Consider the following 17,980-nt stretch of genomic DNA (forward strand, 5'->3'; position numbering starts at 1 on the left):
TTTTTCTATCTCTCTCTAATTATTTTCACACAGCTCAAATGGCACATACATCAAGCATGGGAAGCTGGGAGCTGCTATATTGGGCAACCACACAGCAAATGATGTAAGTTGTACCCTGCTCTGCCAGGTTAAAGCTTAAAGGTAGAATAAAGTTTGTGTTCATCCTCCCAAGAAACTTCAGAGACACCATCGACATCACTTAAGAATGACATACTGCAACTGACACCGAGAGTTAACATGTGTTGTGACATTTGACATGTGAGCCTTTTCTGTGTGGAATTTGGCAGCAGTGGAAGTTTCTTGGATTTCATATCATTTTTCTCAAGTTCCTAGGATTTCTTGAATTACTCTTGGGAGAAGATTTCTGCATCACATAATGTTGTAATTCTGATCAAAATTCCTGTTCATGATTTGAATGAGTTCTGTAATAGACACAACATTGTATTAAAGAGTGGTGTGCTTGCTATTGTCTGAAGCTGCAATGAACTACTGTACAAGCTGAAATTTCGACATGCAGATGTGTTTGCGAGTTGCTACTGGTCGGCTATTTTCATGTGTTGTTAATTTTGCAATTGCAAGGGTCTAGTAATCGTTACTTCACCTTTTCCAAAAAGGAATAAGAATGAGTAACAAGCAACTTGCTAGTACATGTATGTGTAATTGTTTGAACTTAGTAATTCTCTGTACATAAACAATCGGTGTGTTCTGTAAGTCCTACAGCGCTTACTGCTGCAGGTGTATATTTGTGCAGTGGAGAGGAGGGAACATTTCATTCATCTGTTGGCCAGTGATGGTCTTTTCAGAGTCAAACAGCATTCTCGTGACACATTTTCAGCCAGTCCCCAAAATACTCAGACAAAAAGAGAAAGAGATATGGAATAGATCTATTTTGACATGCCAAAAGTGAGAGAGGATGTTACAAATGTCTTTCCCTTTTCTCTTCTTATATTTCACGTAAGTAGGCCAACTGACCTGCTATCTTAACCATAATAGCCTTATGCCAGTTGAGGGGATTAAGGCCGCGTTCATACGAATTTCGTAGCCAGAATCACAAACATGAATCATGATTCAAAACGGCGTTTCAAATCACGGTCTCAGCGGAAGAGCATTCATGCGGGCTTTCGCAATGCTGATTCTGGCTCAGCTCATCCTTTGCCATTGCGCAGCGCACTGCGCAGTTTGACCTTGTCTCTGCAACTCGAGCCAGACCTCCTTATTCCGGCTGTACGTACAGGCCTTTACGTTTTTATTTCGTCGAATACTTTCCGATAAGCTGTGGCATTCAGGCTCTGCCCACAGATCGAGGAACAGATCGAGGAATAATCCTAATTCTTCGTCTCTCCAATTGTTTCCCTTGGTAGACACAGCGCTGCAGCTATTACTTTTATCAACTCAATCGGAGAGTTATTACATGTATTGTTATATCAAACAGTTAACGTTAGATACTAGCATAGAATCGGTGTATGGCGTTGATGTTTAAACAAAGAAATAGTGCAAGTATGGTACCAATAAAACACACGATTCATAAGACGTACACAAGCGCGCGAACAGAACTAGAAGCTGTGCATGGGATACCCCATGAGACACGCATGCGCACAGCGCACAATGACGTCATAGAATCATGATTGAAATCACGGTTGCGTTCATGCGGTTTCTGCGATCGTGATTCTGGCAGAATCATGATTCAAAACGCCCTTTTTTCTGCGTTTCAGATCGGCGTTTTGAAATGCGTTTAAATGGAAAAATCGCATGAACGCAACGCAACTAAACACGTTTAGCGACTAAACGTGTTTACAAACGCAATTCCAGTTCCGCATGAACGCAGTCTAAATCCCCTTGTCCTGCCACTGCAGCCACGTTAAAGAGCAACCCACGATGGGTGTGTCATACCCCTCTGGCTGCCCTATCACTCCCTACACCTGGTCTGGTGTTATCAAACGACCCCTTCCTTCCCCCTTCACTCTTTAGTAGGTCCTGTCTTGTCATGTCTCCTACTTGTGAGGCTCAAAACAAACAGACCAGTAATCAATTATCAAAGGAATGCTACGTAAAACAGAATGCTACATAAAACAGAATGATTACTTCATCCATGTTTATGAAACTGTAATTTTTTTTTTTCCCCTAAAGAATTTTTCACACTTCGTCTTGGAAGATAAAGGTACACTTTATTGTTTATCCTGCTGAATCAAAATATAAACTTTAAGTGGCATTACATACAACAAGCCCCCCCCAAAAAAAAAAAAAATGTGTGTTTTTTGTTTTTTGTTTTTGCTCTAGTTTCATGTTGCACAAAATGTGCACAAATTTCCATGTGGTAGCGAAAATGTCTGCTTTTACACTTTTACAGTACTGCATGAGGCTCTTTCTCTATGTACCCCCTCATGTCAAGATTTTTGATAACCAGCAATTTCAACAGTGAATCAGTAGATTATGAATAAGTTTGTTTTGTTTTGTTGTTTTTTGTTGTTGTTGTTTTTTTGTCTGAAAACTCAAGTATCACATCTAGACTACCAGAAAAAAGAAATTGCCCCAATGCCATGCCTATACACATTGAAGAAGATACATTATGTACATTGTATAGGAAATATTCACAAACATAAAGAATAAAGCTACAATGATAATTCTAACTCTACTGTCTTTTTGAAATATTGAGTATGACACACATTCATGGTAACCCATTTGTTCATCGTTTTACTCTCTTGAAGCATTCAGCATTTATTTTCAATATTTTTTTTTTTTTTGCACTTCAGCAAAGACCTTGGTGTTTGTAGCACCACATGCAGTTAGTTAGAAGTAAGTTAGAAATTAGCATTGTTAACCACGACATGAGTTTTCTCAAATGAATATTTGTTCACTCAAAACTGAAAGTTCCATATGTCATTAACTTATCAGTATTGGTACTTGTTGAGCATTTATTGTTGAACCAGTCGTGATCACTCAATTCTGCTTCGACTCGTCCACATTGCCAATACTAATCGACAATTTGCATGAGAAAACAATGAGGAGAGAATTTACTCTGTGTACCCTGATATTATTCTTACCCTGCCGGATAGAAATGTATTTGCCTCAAATACTCATGTTACTATAATTACTATTATAGCTGCTAATGATCTTTGATAGTTTCATTTGATTTACCCCCCCCCCCCCCCCCACCCGATCAAAAACGAAACATGTAGCAACTCAGTATAGCTGTTATGAGAGATGCCATGACATTATCTTCAGTCGTCAAAATATGCAAATACACATTTGTCATTTTACTTTCATGCCCAAGTTGTATAAACCTTTTGTGACATCTATGTGTATCTTTGTTTTGATAATTGATTCATTTCCTCAGTACAAGATCCTCCTGTACATCAGTAAACAGCAGCAGGTCACCCATGCAAGACTCACACCAACTTTCGCCTTCACAGTGAGTAATTATACATTTGTACAATACATTTGTGCTATTTTTACAACTACTCTTTATGTATAAATCATATGAAAGAGTTTCACCTCACAACCACTCCTTGAGTTTCATTCTTAGTCATGGAATGAATCTAAAAATGTCAAAGAAATGAAACTGCTGCAGTATATTTGGTTGTATTCTTCTGTCTGCGGAGTTCATTCATGCATCATTCCATTTTCTTCGATAATGTTCAAATGTTGCTGCATGTATGTACATATAAGCATAATAGGAATACAAATATGCATGTTCTGTCTTCCAATGCTGTTTATATATCACATCCTCTTATTTCATACCAGGGGGGTGTTTCATAAAGCTGTTCGTAAAGTTACGAACAACTTGCGAGCGACTGGTGATCAGTTCTGATGTGCTATATATCAGAATTTCCATAGTTCAGCACAAGAACTGATTACCAGTCGCTCGTAAGTCGTTCGTAACTTTACGAACAGCTTTATGAAACACCCCCCAGGTAATATGCAAATTTTGCTATTTGTTAGCATGTGGGAATATGTATGTATGTAAATATTTACCTAATCATTTTAGTTGCACTGCTGTTAGTAATAATCATATACAAAATTACACTGTATATCTGTGCCTATTTCAAAATGTTTCTAAGCACTCTACAGATGATAAAACCGATTAACATTGACAATTAACAAAAGAATGTATGTAAATCAATTATGAGTTCAAATAAAACATGAATTAAACAATCAGTATTTTTCTTCCAATAGATTGGTCTTAAATTTCTTTTTGAAGGCATCAGTGGAAGTAGAGTCTTGGAATAGTAGATTATTTAGTTCATGAAATTTGTTAAATATTTGTAGTTGTTGAGTATTTAGTATATGAGGATTGCCAACATGACTTGAAAAGGCTCCCAAATTTTGTGTAGCAGTTGGCCACCATGTCATAAAGCTCCTCACTACCAGTGTAGGGTGCAATCATTGCAGTTTCTATGACAACATCCATGCAGCAACCAATTAGATTTTAGTATTTGAGTCATTACCATGGTGACTGCAATTGCAGCAACTGTCAATCAATGCAGACCCCCTTTATGAAATGGGCACCTCTAGTCCTGCATTGTATTATTGAAGGTCTGTGCTCTATCAAAGCCCAAAAGTTGCTCAACTGAAAGCCAGCCAAAAAAAGAAAAAGGGGTCGGAATATCTAAAATCTTGGCAGGCGTCGACATCATTGTTGAATTTGAGGCTCATGATGGTTTGTGGTGTGTGTCAATGCCAACTACAGATTTGCAGAAAAGAAAATATGACTGTTGCCATGACAACAGTGGGGAATCCTTCATCAATTTGCATTATGTCAATAGAGCAGTTAAGCAGCTATCTGTGTCCTCAAGCTGTTTATAATGCTTTCCCTTTTATCCAGTCTCAAAGATCTGAGGAAATCAAAATTGCATTTTCACAATCCACAAGAGTGTGATTTCCCTCATGCATTCCGCACGTCATAAAAGAACAGAATTTTTAATATCATAAGCATGACTGGTTTTGCTTTCAATACACACTTGAGTTGTGGCTGTTTATCTGTAAGTTTATTATTGGTAACGATACACTGAAAGCTCCCTAACTTTCCATTTCTGCAAAGGTAGCAACTTTTGAATCGCTCAAAAGAATATAATTTCATGCACATTGTTGTTAAAACACCATCTCTTTAGTTACTAGTAGAATGAAAAAAAAAAACCAGTATTGACCAGTGCCTTATGAATTCTTATGTCTTACTTTGAGCGTTCCCTGCTTATTTTGAGATATTCCTCACCTGGCAATACATATGAGAAAAACTCACCATGTTTGGATTCTTACATCTTCTGATTTCTGAATTTAACAGAATTCAGACTTGATAACCAAGTCCTTGAGGCAAATATTCAATTTTTAAATCACTGATATGATGTAATAACTTCCAAATTTGGACGACATTGGAGAAATTCCCATATCAAAATGTTTCATGGTACCCAAGGCATGATGGTGAGCAGTACTGCTTGGTATCTTGTTGCTTGATTTAAAAGTATACAGGTTTCATTAAAGTTTATCTCAAATAGTACAAGTTTCATCACATTTTGACTAGAAACAAGAAAGTTATGGAATTTTAAACTTTTTTCACTAAAAATTCATAGTGTTCACAACATCACAAGCAAACTACCTGAGGCAGTAATGGCAGTAATGTCTCAATCTCACAACTCTTCTATTTTTTTTATGAACAGAAAAAAAGTAAATCATGTTTTTGATCAATAATTCATTAACTACTACAAACTTGTACCTCCTTCCCTTTATAATTGACTGCTGTTAGTTTATCACAACACCACATATTTGATACGAAGAATACGCCTTCTAAAATTCTCATGATATATATTTTGTGTCAGAGAATTAAGTTTCATGATGATTTCTTTCATTTCATGTATTTAATTTTAATTGATTTTTTCATTTCCAACAAAATTATATGCAGTGAATTTTCACTGGTGGTTTTGACAAATATTTCTGTTCTGATAAAACTTGAACCCACACAATGCCTTAACTTTCTATTTTTGGTTCTTATTATTTTTTTTTTAACCTCTACCATTTTGTTCATGTGATTTTACTCTATTTCTTAAGGCTAACTTTATTATGATGTGTAATTGCACTTTGAGGACATTTCAAAGTGACGGATGCAAGATTATTAAAGGCATAATTTACCATTTGCAAATGAAATAAACCCCCAGCATTAGTGCTTTAAAATAGTTCTGAAATGTGAGTTAGGGATAGAAACGACCACTGTAAAAATTTTGATCCGTATGATCATTGTTAAGTATACACAAAATGTGATCACTAGTTATAATACGAATGCTTCCAGACTAAACCATTTACAGTTATGGTTTATTGAGAAAAATGTAGATATCTCCTTTAATATTTTAGGCTTTATTGTGAAGATTTGACATGGTAGGATGTTTTGTGATACAACAGACCTACACATATGCATCGAATGTGATATCTTGATCCTTTTTGAAATCACTGCTCCCAAAGGTAAACTGGACCTTGAATATTGTCGTTATTTGTTTTTATTTTTTTAATTCTCATTCTGCCAGGTACAAGCAAACAACTATGCAACTTTTTACGATGAACAGAGGCAGAACTGGTCAATCATGTTCGAATCGGAGCAAAATGCCATTGATTTTGCAAAACAGGTGAGTGGATATCATAAATCTCTCAGAATTGAGACAATTGGCATAAAATGTATCAAAGAAAAGGATAGGTAACAAATTATTGATCATTGACTTTGTATGTGGAAATGTTCATTCACACCTAAAATGTGATGTTTATAGCCACACCTCACTCCACACCTTTTTATTGCTGTTCACTCTGTGAGTGGCTAGACTTATAATTTATGTTCTGACAGTCTGATTTATGTTGTATCATTATCTTGGACCATCTTCCTAGTCAAATTCTGCTTGAGAAGATGATCCCCTGCATTTCTAGTAATTTTCTCAAAATTGTATTTGAAGAGTTTTCTCCGCTAGTGTACCTTCAATATGACATTGCTTTCTATAGATCTTTACATTATATGTTTTTCGTACAATTGTATTACATTGTACAAATGTATATTGAGATAATTCATATGATTATGTCAGTGCTTTGCTAAATGCTGTTATTCTGTATTGAAAATGGAATGCAGAAATAAAACTGGACTGCACTGAACTGAACAATCACCAATCTCTGAGGACATCCATGATCCAATGCCAACAAGTGTTCATGCATTTGAAACATATTTGTTTCTCTTTTCCAACCCAAGGTCGGTCTGGCAAAGGTCAACAGTGCGGGAGGAGTGGCCAAGAGTCTTGTCTTCCAGGACCTGACCATTGGCCTGGGAGATGCAGTCCAGAACGGGGACTCAGTGGAGGTCAAATACACAGGCTGGCTCTACCACGGCAGGTCCTTTGGTGATGTGAGTAGCTCCAAAGTCTTGGCTACATATGCTAGAGTCACACACGGCCGGGTCACAAAACAGATTTGATCCGGGTGAAAATGAGCCAGATTAGTCCCGGAATGGAGGGCAATTTATGCTACAGACACACACAGCCGGATTTCGAACCAGGTCCATCAGGAATTAAAACCGTATTGTACCGGTTCGAGCCGTAGAGTCCCGTATTGACCCGTATCGAACTGTATAAAGATCCTTAACTGAATCCTTTTCGACCCCTATCGACCTGTGTCAACCCGCTTCGACCCATACCGACCCGGAAGTAAACCTTGTCATCATCCGTTGCCTGAAGGCAATGCGTGATACAGCAAGGGTCCATACAGTTTTACGTTGCGGGTTGCAGCGGGTCGATGCGAGTCAATGCGGTTCGAACCGGGTCAATTCGGATATCAATACGAAATTGAAATCTGTGAGAAAATTTTGAACATGACAAAAAAATTTTCACTGCCGTATCGTAGCCCCCGGAATCCATCAGGAATTGACTCAGGTAACGATGCGGGTCAATGCTGGTCTCTACGACTTGAACCGGGTTGATATGGTTTTAATTCCTTGTGGACCCAGCACAAAATCCGGCCATGTGTGACTCTAGCAATAGGTATGATTTGATTGATTTTGCTGCATCCATAGTTCTCATGGTTTTCAATATATTTATAATTTTGTAAACATTTTATTAGGGGAAATATTAAACAAAGTGTAACCTAGTTCTCTTAGTTTTGTTAGATTACAGAAGTGTGTCATTCATATCTCTGCCTAATTGCTCTTTTAAGGTTATGTTGCAGATGGAAGTACATATGTATTACTGTAAAAGTGGATATTTTTGCGCGACTAATTTTTTGCGCTCGGCCTGGTGAGATGAGTTTCGCGTGTATTTAATTCCATGGAATCAAGACATCAACTACTGGAACACAGGGCAAGCAAAAATATTTGCGTGCTTTTATTTTTGCACTAGTTTCTAGTTGCGCGAAATGTGCGAAAATTTCAACACAGCGGAAACTTCCACTTTTACAGTAATCATCTCAAGTGATATTTCTCGTGATTACCAGAAAAAGAATAGATATAGAGAAATAAAGAAAGACAGAAAAACAGACCCAGAAAGATTCTGACATAGATAAAGAATGTTCAGTTCATGAATGTTTTGTAATGATGTCATTGGAATTGGAGTAATAGACTGTATTCACATTTTACAATTATTCTTCATTTGTTAATCCATGTATCTCTGTAGGTATTCGACAGTAACACAAGTGTGGACAAGCCATTCCGCTTCAAGATCGGCAAGGGAAAAGTGATCAAGGTAAAATGTCCTCACTTGACTTTATTATTTAAAAAAAAATGCAAAAGCAAGCCATCAAACTACCTGGCAGATCATTTTTCCTCTTACACCAGAACCACCTGTACTTGTTTTGATTTGTTTTTCTCTGTTTGATCTGGACCCATGAAACAATATTCCATTCCCTGTATTTGCAGTATCCCATGTTAATTTGATTGACCATTTAAGTGTGATTTGGTCCGAGGGACTCAAAAATCTATAAAAGCCAAATATTTTAAGTACCTGGCTCTCTATGTGGCATTTTTTTATCATTCTGTGCAATAACAAACAAAACAAATACCTCTTTGGTTTATCAACCAGGTTTTTTTTTTCTTTTTTTTTTTTCTTTTCTTTTTTATAACTAGGACATCTGACAAACATGTAAAACCACCATCTTCCTTGACACTTTCATCATGGTCTGCACAAACTACAAATTGTATGTCTGAGTGCAACTTTGAAAAAAAAAAAAAAAAAGAGGAGACTGTTATTTGGCTACATATGGATATAATGTCTGACCAAACCCAAGGCCAATCTTTTTCTTCTTCTTTTTTTTCTCCAGACAAAACATATGAGCTCTGTTATGTTTCATAATTCCTGCAGAGCATGCTTCTGTGAGAATGTGAACAAGATGTCTGTGGCTGGTCTCTTTCTAAACAGTTTCAGGTGTGATAGCATGCCATGAAATGGACCAAGAAAACAAGAGTCTTTATAGGGCATATTCAGTTGCATGAAAGAGATCTGGGATGTGATGTTTGTATTCTGTCAGTGTGTTCTTCCGTCATTGCCTTCTTCCGTCATTGCCTTCCTTGACAAAATCTGTACATATGTAGTATGATTTAAGTTTTCAGTCTTTAGATGTATGCAAAATGAGTTCCTAGATGGAACTTTGCACTTTTCGTAACCTTTACCAATAATCCAGCGCATCGAAGCTACACACACCATGTAGGATATGCCCCATGACACTTGATACCCCCATGGTATCATGTATTTCATCTGCCAACGACTAAGGCACGCCTTAACCCTTTCACCAGCCCACTCTATTTGGGGAACACTCCAATTCTTCCTCATATAATCATTATCTGTGCTTATGCTAGTCTTCTTCCCTATCAAGATGGCTATGAAATTCAGGTATTACACTTTTCATCGCATATTATTCTTCTTCCTCCTCATCATTTTCTCCTACCCCAATATTTCTGTAGAACTCATTATTTCACCTTGTGGATTGATTTGATATTGTATCATTTTGAATGATAATCTGTACAATGTGTATGTATTGTCATTGATACATGTACATGCATCCCCTGGATTTGTATTATCTTTGCTGGACGTGCTTTGATTTGAATTTGATTTTTCTTTTCAGTGGAAAACAATAGTTTGATCCAGAGGCTACCATTGATGGATTTCCCTGTTGGTGAATAAACCATTTCAATCAGTCCATCAGTTAGCATACCCTTTCCCTTTTATCACCTTCCCCTCACTCACCCCCTTCATTCTCCACTTCAGGTACACTGTACCTCCACCATTTCTCATTCACCCTTTTGAGAAGTGGGGGGGGGGGGACAGAATCCCAAGAGCAGTACTGATTAAGTATGATCATAGGATTATGCTATTCTGCACCATCATACCAAATGATTCAACGCTCCCCCCATTTGCGGGGCGATGTAGCGGTAATCCCTCGGCACACGACTGTGATTACCCGGAGATGGTCATGTGACTCTTGCAACTTCATGTTCGTCTTGTATTCCGATCTCTGTACGTGTGTATTCACATATACCCAGGTGCATATCTGGTTTCCTACAGATCACATGACTTTCGCTACTCTGCCTTGCTAAGCCATGCAATGAATTATGGTGACTGCTGTGTTTTACATACACATACATGCACGGGATATACAACTGTACTAACGATTTAAGACAAAAATGTAACATATAACATTAGATGACAGACAGACATTTACTACTGTATTGTGACATGTATTTCTATTTGTAATTGTTACTGCGTGCTCATCACAAACTATTATTACTGTTCTTTACTACATCTTTCAAATATCTACTACTTCTGCTGTTACCATTACCTATGCTACCATTACTTCCTATTGTAATCCCAGGGGACTTCTACAACTCCCACTACAAGCAGCAACCCAATATGTAAGATTTTCTACTGCTATTACCGTGGGATTTTAAGAAATGTCAGCAACCAGATTGTCCAAGTACTAGGAAATAGTGTAATATGAAAGTTATAGATTACCATTCCCTGTTACAATGTATGGTACCACTACTGTAAATTAATAAAAAAATCTACTCCCAAGATGGGACAGTATGTTGAATTCAATCCAACCAAAAAAAAATGTAATTGAGGTTGTACTTACAGTACATCAACACTTTACTCAAAATCAGAAAGGATTGGAATTTTCTTCAGTGTCTTATGCTGCCTTATGGCCCTAACTTCCTTAATTCCTTTTTATGCTGGAAAATATACGAGCACTGTAAAAGTTGAAATTTTTCCTGATGTGAAACGAGTGCAAAAATAAAAAGCATGCACATTTTTTGCTTTGATGTGATCAATTGTTTGCTTGTTATACAATACATGTATTTAACATTATTTTATATCTCTGTTATTTGTAGTGTTCTTTCTACGTATTTACCAGTTCTGTAGTATGGGTCAATCTGCTGGCATGATGCAGACCACTTCCCTTTTTATATTACAGTTGTACAATATATATCCTCCTAAAGCTGTGGCAGCAGTAAGCTGTCTGAGGTAGTCGTTCAATTGTTGTGACTGCCCACAAAATTAAAATCATGAAACATTCATCTTATCTGGCAGAGCATGTAAAAAAAAAATCTTACAAGAATGTCTGCTTTCACAGTTTACTCATCAATTATGCATACAGTATGCATCTTGATCTGAGTCAGAATAATATGCCATCAGATAAATAGTGACATTTGTGACATGTCATAAGCAGAACTATTGAAAATGTACACTGTATTTCTACAATACTGGTGACAGCAAAATCCCATGACTGCAAGAATAAGCCAGTTCGGAGATAGCTCATGTGCACATGGGTACAAATGACCTTTCGTTTTTCTCAGTTGGTTAGGCACTTCACTCAATTCAAAGTAACATAATGTAGCAGCTTGTCCAACATAGCAATTTATGGAATTTGTATTCTAACAAAGAATAAACCTGTGTAGATGAAGTGACCAGAATGGTTTCTAGTCAATCAACACTTTGGGAAGCATCTATTTCGTTGTGCTGTTTTGAATACATTAACAAACTTTTTCTATTAACACTGCCAAATAGCAGGCTTGCTGTCAGGTGGATGTACTGGCAGGCACCATTTATAAGGATTCCATGAATTACACTGTATCATAGCATTACAGATGCTTATCTAAGTGAAATTAAAAACCAACCTGTCTCTCAGTACAAATGACCTTTTTCTGCTCATGCTCAAACTGGAACCCCGAACTGGCTTATTATTTCAGCATCCAATGATGAAAGCTTACAAAAAAAAAAGATGTGACAGTTTTTCTTTCAAGGGTCATACAATTCCTAAGGTTGTACATCGTATTTCTGACTTTTTGCTTGTATTTTCCAAGACATTTTGCCATCAATTGACATTGAAAATAAATTTCTCATTGTGGTAACTGTTCTTTTACTAAAAGATGATAAAAGCAATTAAAACTTTTATCCATGTTAGCATATTGTCGCAAGGTATTGTAGTTTAATGTGATAAATAATTTAATTATGACAGGAGACTCATGTTTGCCGTCAGCTCGATCTGTAGCTGTATGAGGTTTCCATTCAATGTACAAAATACAGTTGCTCCCTGCATGTTGCTGTTGCTTCTACTAATAATTGCTATGTGTGCATGTGTGTGTGTGTGTGTGTGTGTGTATTTGTGTTTCATGCATTGTTGAACACACTCCCTCCACTTCACCACAGGGAGTAAATTTAGACTGCCTTTAGGGCTTCTCCTATTGGCTACAGGAAGTGTCGATTAGCGGATGACATTCGTGGGGGAAATTGCACATTTTCTAATCGCGACTAAGACACATGTCAGTATGGGGAGTAGAGGGGGATGAATATTCGTGCTGATCCTTAACGGGCTTGGGTACAAGGTTTTGCTGGGAGCCGAGCCTTATTTTTAAGTCACTCCCTTAAATCTGCAAGGCTCCCCGAGTGAGGATTGTGAAAGGAATGCCAAGATGGCCAGGGTTGTGTCAGATATTTTTTTTTCTTTTTCAAATATGTTTTTCATCTATTACAAGAAGTTCTTGGAAGGATGGATGTTGCTATTAGCAATTTCAATCTCATGACCATAGTTCACATCAAATCATGCCTCTTATAATTCTTGCCTCCTCATAATGCACTTTTTTTCTTAAGTCCCTCGTGAGTCACAGATTTAAGTATGTGTATGGGTGACAGGCAGCCTGGTATCAACTTTCATTCAGATCAGTAATATCATATTTTTAATTCAATGCTGTACTTGAAAATTGATATTTTAACCCATTCCATACTAAATTCTGAAATCCCCATTGACTTAATACACAGGCCACCAGGTTCCCGTATTGAACGGGTTAATATCTGAAGATTGACTTCAAACTGGTTTACAAAATAAGTAGCTCTACAATACGTAAGGGCAAAGTGCAAGACTTTCTGTATGATGTAGCCATGTAAGTTAGTGAGTTTGATCTTTTGTGAATCAGCACTTCCCAGCACTTTCATGGGTGGTTAAATTTGTGATCTTGGCGTACAGTAATGAATGGAGAAATATATGCGTGCATGTCGCATTCACGTCAGCATCAGAGTTGATATTTTCATGTGTTTTTCAATTTGCAAGGAGCAAAAGAAGAAAAAGAAATTCGTGAAAAAAAAAACCCACATAAAATACAAGGCGTATACAATATGCTTTGTTGTCAGTGCTAGAGGCAATCAATAGGATTAGTTCAATGGTTCTTGCGGATATAAGGAAGTGTTGTGGTCGCTTGCCAAGAATATATTTTCTTGGGGGTGGGGCAACTTAGGGCAGAGAGGAAGCTTCAGTTCTTGAATTAAAAGGCAGCAATTAAAGGCTGTGCTATTATGATATACATTGTAGGCCTAATTCGAATGGCTTCTCTTTCTGAAGGGAAATTGACAGTCTCCATAGAAACAAAGCAATGATGTTATTACTATATGATAAGCTGCTATTTTTACTAACAGATATTTTTGCGAATGAGGTGGTCACGGATATTTTCGCGAGATATTGTTTTCGCATATTGACGCTGATGATATTGTAAATGCTCTATTATCCTAGCGCATGGCCACGTTTTCATGTGTTGTTAAATTTGCGGACCAACGGTGATTGGTGAAATTATACAGTATGACATTTTATTGACTTTTACGGAGTCTTGACATTGCTGATTAATTCTGTGCAGGTGTTTCTGTCAAACCTGACCTGTAAGTCCAATGTGAAAGCTATTATTGCGACAGAAAGGAATGGGAAACCACAGTATGATTTTGAGATTTGTGTAGAAGAGCACTGGTTCAAGATAGTGTGCAGGTCAACAGAGTGTTCACTTTATTCTTAGTTTACTCTCTCACCAAAACATTGAGCATTCATTCTCTTCATTTTCCTTATTGTCAATGAAATGATGTCTACTCAGTACGCTTTGACGTTAATAGTCAAAATGATTTTGATTCTCTATCCTCATCCAAATCTTCTTGCTTTTGTGGGGATCCTGACAATATTGTTTTTGCCTCCCATCACTGCAAACTCGATCTTGTTTTACGTGGTACATGGGTGACTAAATGGAAACATGACCTCATCAGAAGACGATATTTGAATCAATATCATATAAACCATTCTTGAATTGTGAAAGCCCTATTCTCTTTCAGCAAGTCTATTTTCTCTTTCTGCCTGTCTCTCCCTTCACTGAAATGCGGTCCACCAGTCACCTCATAGCGATGGCAGTCTTCCGCTGAAAGAGAAGTTTCTAAATCTTCCGCATGTTGCTATCAAGCAAAACTTCTGGCGGTGACTCCAAGCTCAGGATTCCCCAAGATGGAAATTGACTTCTCTTTGCATTGATGTAAACCTGAGGAGGGTGAATGGATTACTGGTATGCTTGCTGGATGTGTTTATACTTCAAGCTTCTTTCAGCCCTTGACTTCTTGGTTGTTGTTGTTGAGTTCCTTTTTTTTAGTTGAGGCATACCATGCCCTGCCCTCCAAGGAAACATTTGGGTATACACTTTAACTTGCTCCCGTGAAATATCTGCACACTAAGCCGAACATAAATTCTACCCACAAACGTAACCCTAATCCTCGTGCTAAACTTGACCTACACAATGTAAAACCCTATCACAACCCTAACCCTAACCTTAAGTCCTTTGAAAAAATAAGACCAGAGCAATTGTCGCAGGAACAAATGTCATGTCACCGCAAATGATGTCTCCTTACCTTACCTTTAAGAGCCACAATACAAGGTGCAATGGCTTCCCGCGACTAAACGCAGCCTGACGCCAAGGACGACCCCACCCAACCGACCGACCGACACCCAGACTTATTATGGTGTGACTGTGAATACCTGTGGGGAATGTCACTTGACCACGGCGGTAGCAATATAACAACTAGTATCCCTGGTCTTAATCCTCGATACACCCCATAGCATCCCAAGTATCTCTCACCCAGACAGTGTGAGTTCCACGAAGCAAAACAGACACGTCTTTTCTTCCTTCCTACTGCGCAAAGATGCTGCCTCTTGCTTCCTTTACCCATTCCTGAGAACACTTTTTACACCGTGGGAATGTGCGCTGCGGTTGGATGACCATTCATTTCTGCAAGTGTGTCGGTTTTGTTGGCATGAATTCTAGATGCACGAGATGCGGATAACCAAATCTTACTTTACCCCAACGAGCCTGTTTCATATTTAATTGTGATTGTTCACTAATCTGTGAAAGCTGTCATGGTGAGTTTCTTGAAGATATGTGAATATATCTTTAAAAAAAGACACTCAAGTATAAAGCAGTGCAACCTACATGTATACATGTGTAATTTTCCAACTTGAAAGCTATCACTATGTTCAGCCGTATAAAGTGATGTTGCTTTTGAAATTTCAATGACATTTTGTGCCATTACATCAGTAGTGGTCTTTAATCATATATTCTTTTGTGGGCCAGCATTCCTCATGGACATTCTCAATCATGTGGTCTGTCTTAAGAAAGGTATGCTTGGTGCTGAAGGAGGGAGTTTTCTACAAAGTGATATTGTTATCATAGTATGAAGCAGATCACTTCTTGTGTAATCTTGAGTATTGAATAACAGATTCTGATGCATTGTGGGTATTTTCTTGTCGCCACCTGCAGGGCTGGGAAGAAGGCGTGGTGGGGATGAAGAAAAATGGGCGGCGGTTACTCGTTGTGCCGCCGGCACAGGCGTACGGAAAGAAAGGACTGGGATCCAGGATACCGCCCAACTCAACGCTCCTTTTTGACGTAGAAATCAAAAAGGTAAGTAACATTCCTACTGTGCTTATACACTGTGGATGATCAAAATTGCACTTCAGAATATCACAGTAGAAGCACTCATTATCATAATTACATTGTATATTAAAGAATGATATGAAAATCTGGTATTCAAAGAAACATAATGATGATAGTGCTTGCTATAAAAAGCATTCTCTCTCCAATATAACTCTTCTTTGAATGTGATGACCTTTGTATAGTGAAAATGATACCTCTCATAGATCTTGATGTCAAAAGACAATGTCTTCTTTTATCTTTGAATCTTGATCCAGTATGCACTATGAATAGATGCTCTTGGGGAAGAGAAGTACAATTGTGGGTAGCTACATCTACATGTAATCTACAAAAAGAAATGGACACAACACACGTATATAGAACCTATTTAATGCTCCCAGCTCTTCATTGCTCAATGAATGTGTAAGCCACATGGCTATGAATATCAGCACATACGATGTAGGCAAGGGTAAAAGTGCCTGCTACCCACTACATTTCCAGGCTGTGCATTGCCGTTAAGTGTCATGTACAAATTTCAAACAAATTTTGTAAATATCCAGTTTAGTTGATACTCCTTTGTAGGAATGGGACTGTATAATTAGAATAGTAATTTCAATATTAAATAAAGAAAATTCAAGAAAGATATAATTGGATGAATATAGCCTAACTTTAAAAATTTTAAACGAAAAGTATTAGATATTGAGGAAGATTATTAGATACAGTGTGAAAAGGGATGTGTGAGTGATTTTTTTTAATGTATAGTCGGCTTCTGATTAAACGGGAAGTGGTGTATTGCACACATAAAGATCATATGATGGTACTTGAAAGAGTAGAAGAAAAGAAGCTGTGTAAGTCGAGCACGGCTTCTGTTCTCGCCGAAAATTCTGTCTCTGCTGTCGAATTCATCGGCGAGGATTATCCCATTTTCGGAATATCCTCGAAATTAGTGCTGACAGACGGAAGAGCTCTCGGCGCTAATTCTTTTCCATGACAAGACAAGAGGAAGATCTGCGATTCTTCGCTTTTCAGCTGTCTGCCTTTTCTCGCCACTGGGATGGATGTTATTATGGGATTACCACAGCAGGCGGCTCTTAGAAACACTGGAAATAATAATAATGCGGTGCTGTGTGCAGCGGAGAATGAAGCTGGGGTAGGGAGAAAGTTGTGTAATTGCACGTACAAGTGCACGTAAATTAGCGATCTGATGATTTTTTTTTTCTCGAGAAGGGAAGTTCATGTCTGTGCGGGAAGAAAGGGTGACAATGTTAGTCTTTGTTGGATGCTTGACGAGCTATTTGGGGGTAGAATGAGTTGAAAATAGGTGAAGCAGGGTTTGCAACGCAGGAAGGCCAAGCAGGCTTCATTCGTGCCAAGAAACATAGGTGAGTTCTCGGCCTTGATGTATCAGTCTAGCGGCTAGAAATAGTTTTAGAGAATGTCGAATGCAGGAATGCGGACTGTAGTTATCACATTTAAAGGCAGTAGCTCTATTTTACAAGCGCTTTAATACTATGTGCAGAAAACTTCACTCACACGGGAAATCCAGAAAGCAAGTGACTGATTTCAGGTTAACTTGTCTCCAGTTTGGTAGTAGGAAAGTGAAATGCTCTCCAGACTAAAGCTAATGTTCCATCAATGCCAGGAAGAAATGAACAAACATCTTCATTCTTATGATGGCAAATGAAATTTTGCCACATTAGCTAACTACCTGGTACACTTTTGTATGATCAAAATGTGGTCTTATTTGTAATACATTGTACATTGTAGGCCCTA

General features: G+C 37.9%; 1 protein-coding gene across 1 annotated transcript in view; it reads left to right on the plus strand.

Moving 5' to 3' along the window:
- LOC139718436 (FK506-binding protein 15-like) overlaps positions 1 to 17,980 on the plus strand; it is a 150,014-nt gene that overhangs the window by 73,422 nt on the left and 58,612 nt on the right. The window contains exons 4-9 of the mRNA XM_071629907.1: positions 34 to 103; positions 3,335 to 3,409; positions 6,510 to 6,608; positions 7,214 to 7,366; positions 8,625 to 8,693; positions 16,055 to 16,198. Of these exons, the coding sequence (XP_071486008.1) occupies positions 34 to 103; positions 3,335 to 3,409; positions 6,510 to 6,608; positions 7,214 to 7,366; positions 8,625 to 8,693; positions 16,055 to 16,198 (610 nt within the window). The remainder of the gene's footprint in view (positions 1 to 33; positions 104 to 3,334; positions 3,410 to 6,509; positions 6,609 to 7,213; positions 7,367 to 8,624; positions 8,694 to 16,054; positions 16,199 to 17,980) is intronic.

Source organism: Diadema antillarum, unplaced genomic scaffold (assembly GCF_040938485.1).
Source record: "Diadema antillarum isolate AM-2024a unplaced genomic scaffold, OU_Dant_1.0 scf00000094, whole genome shotgun sequence".
NCBI classification, from domain to species: domain Eukaryota; kingdom Metazoa; phylum Echinodermata; class Echinoidea; order Diadematoida; family Diadematidae; genus Diadema; species Diadema antillarum.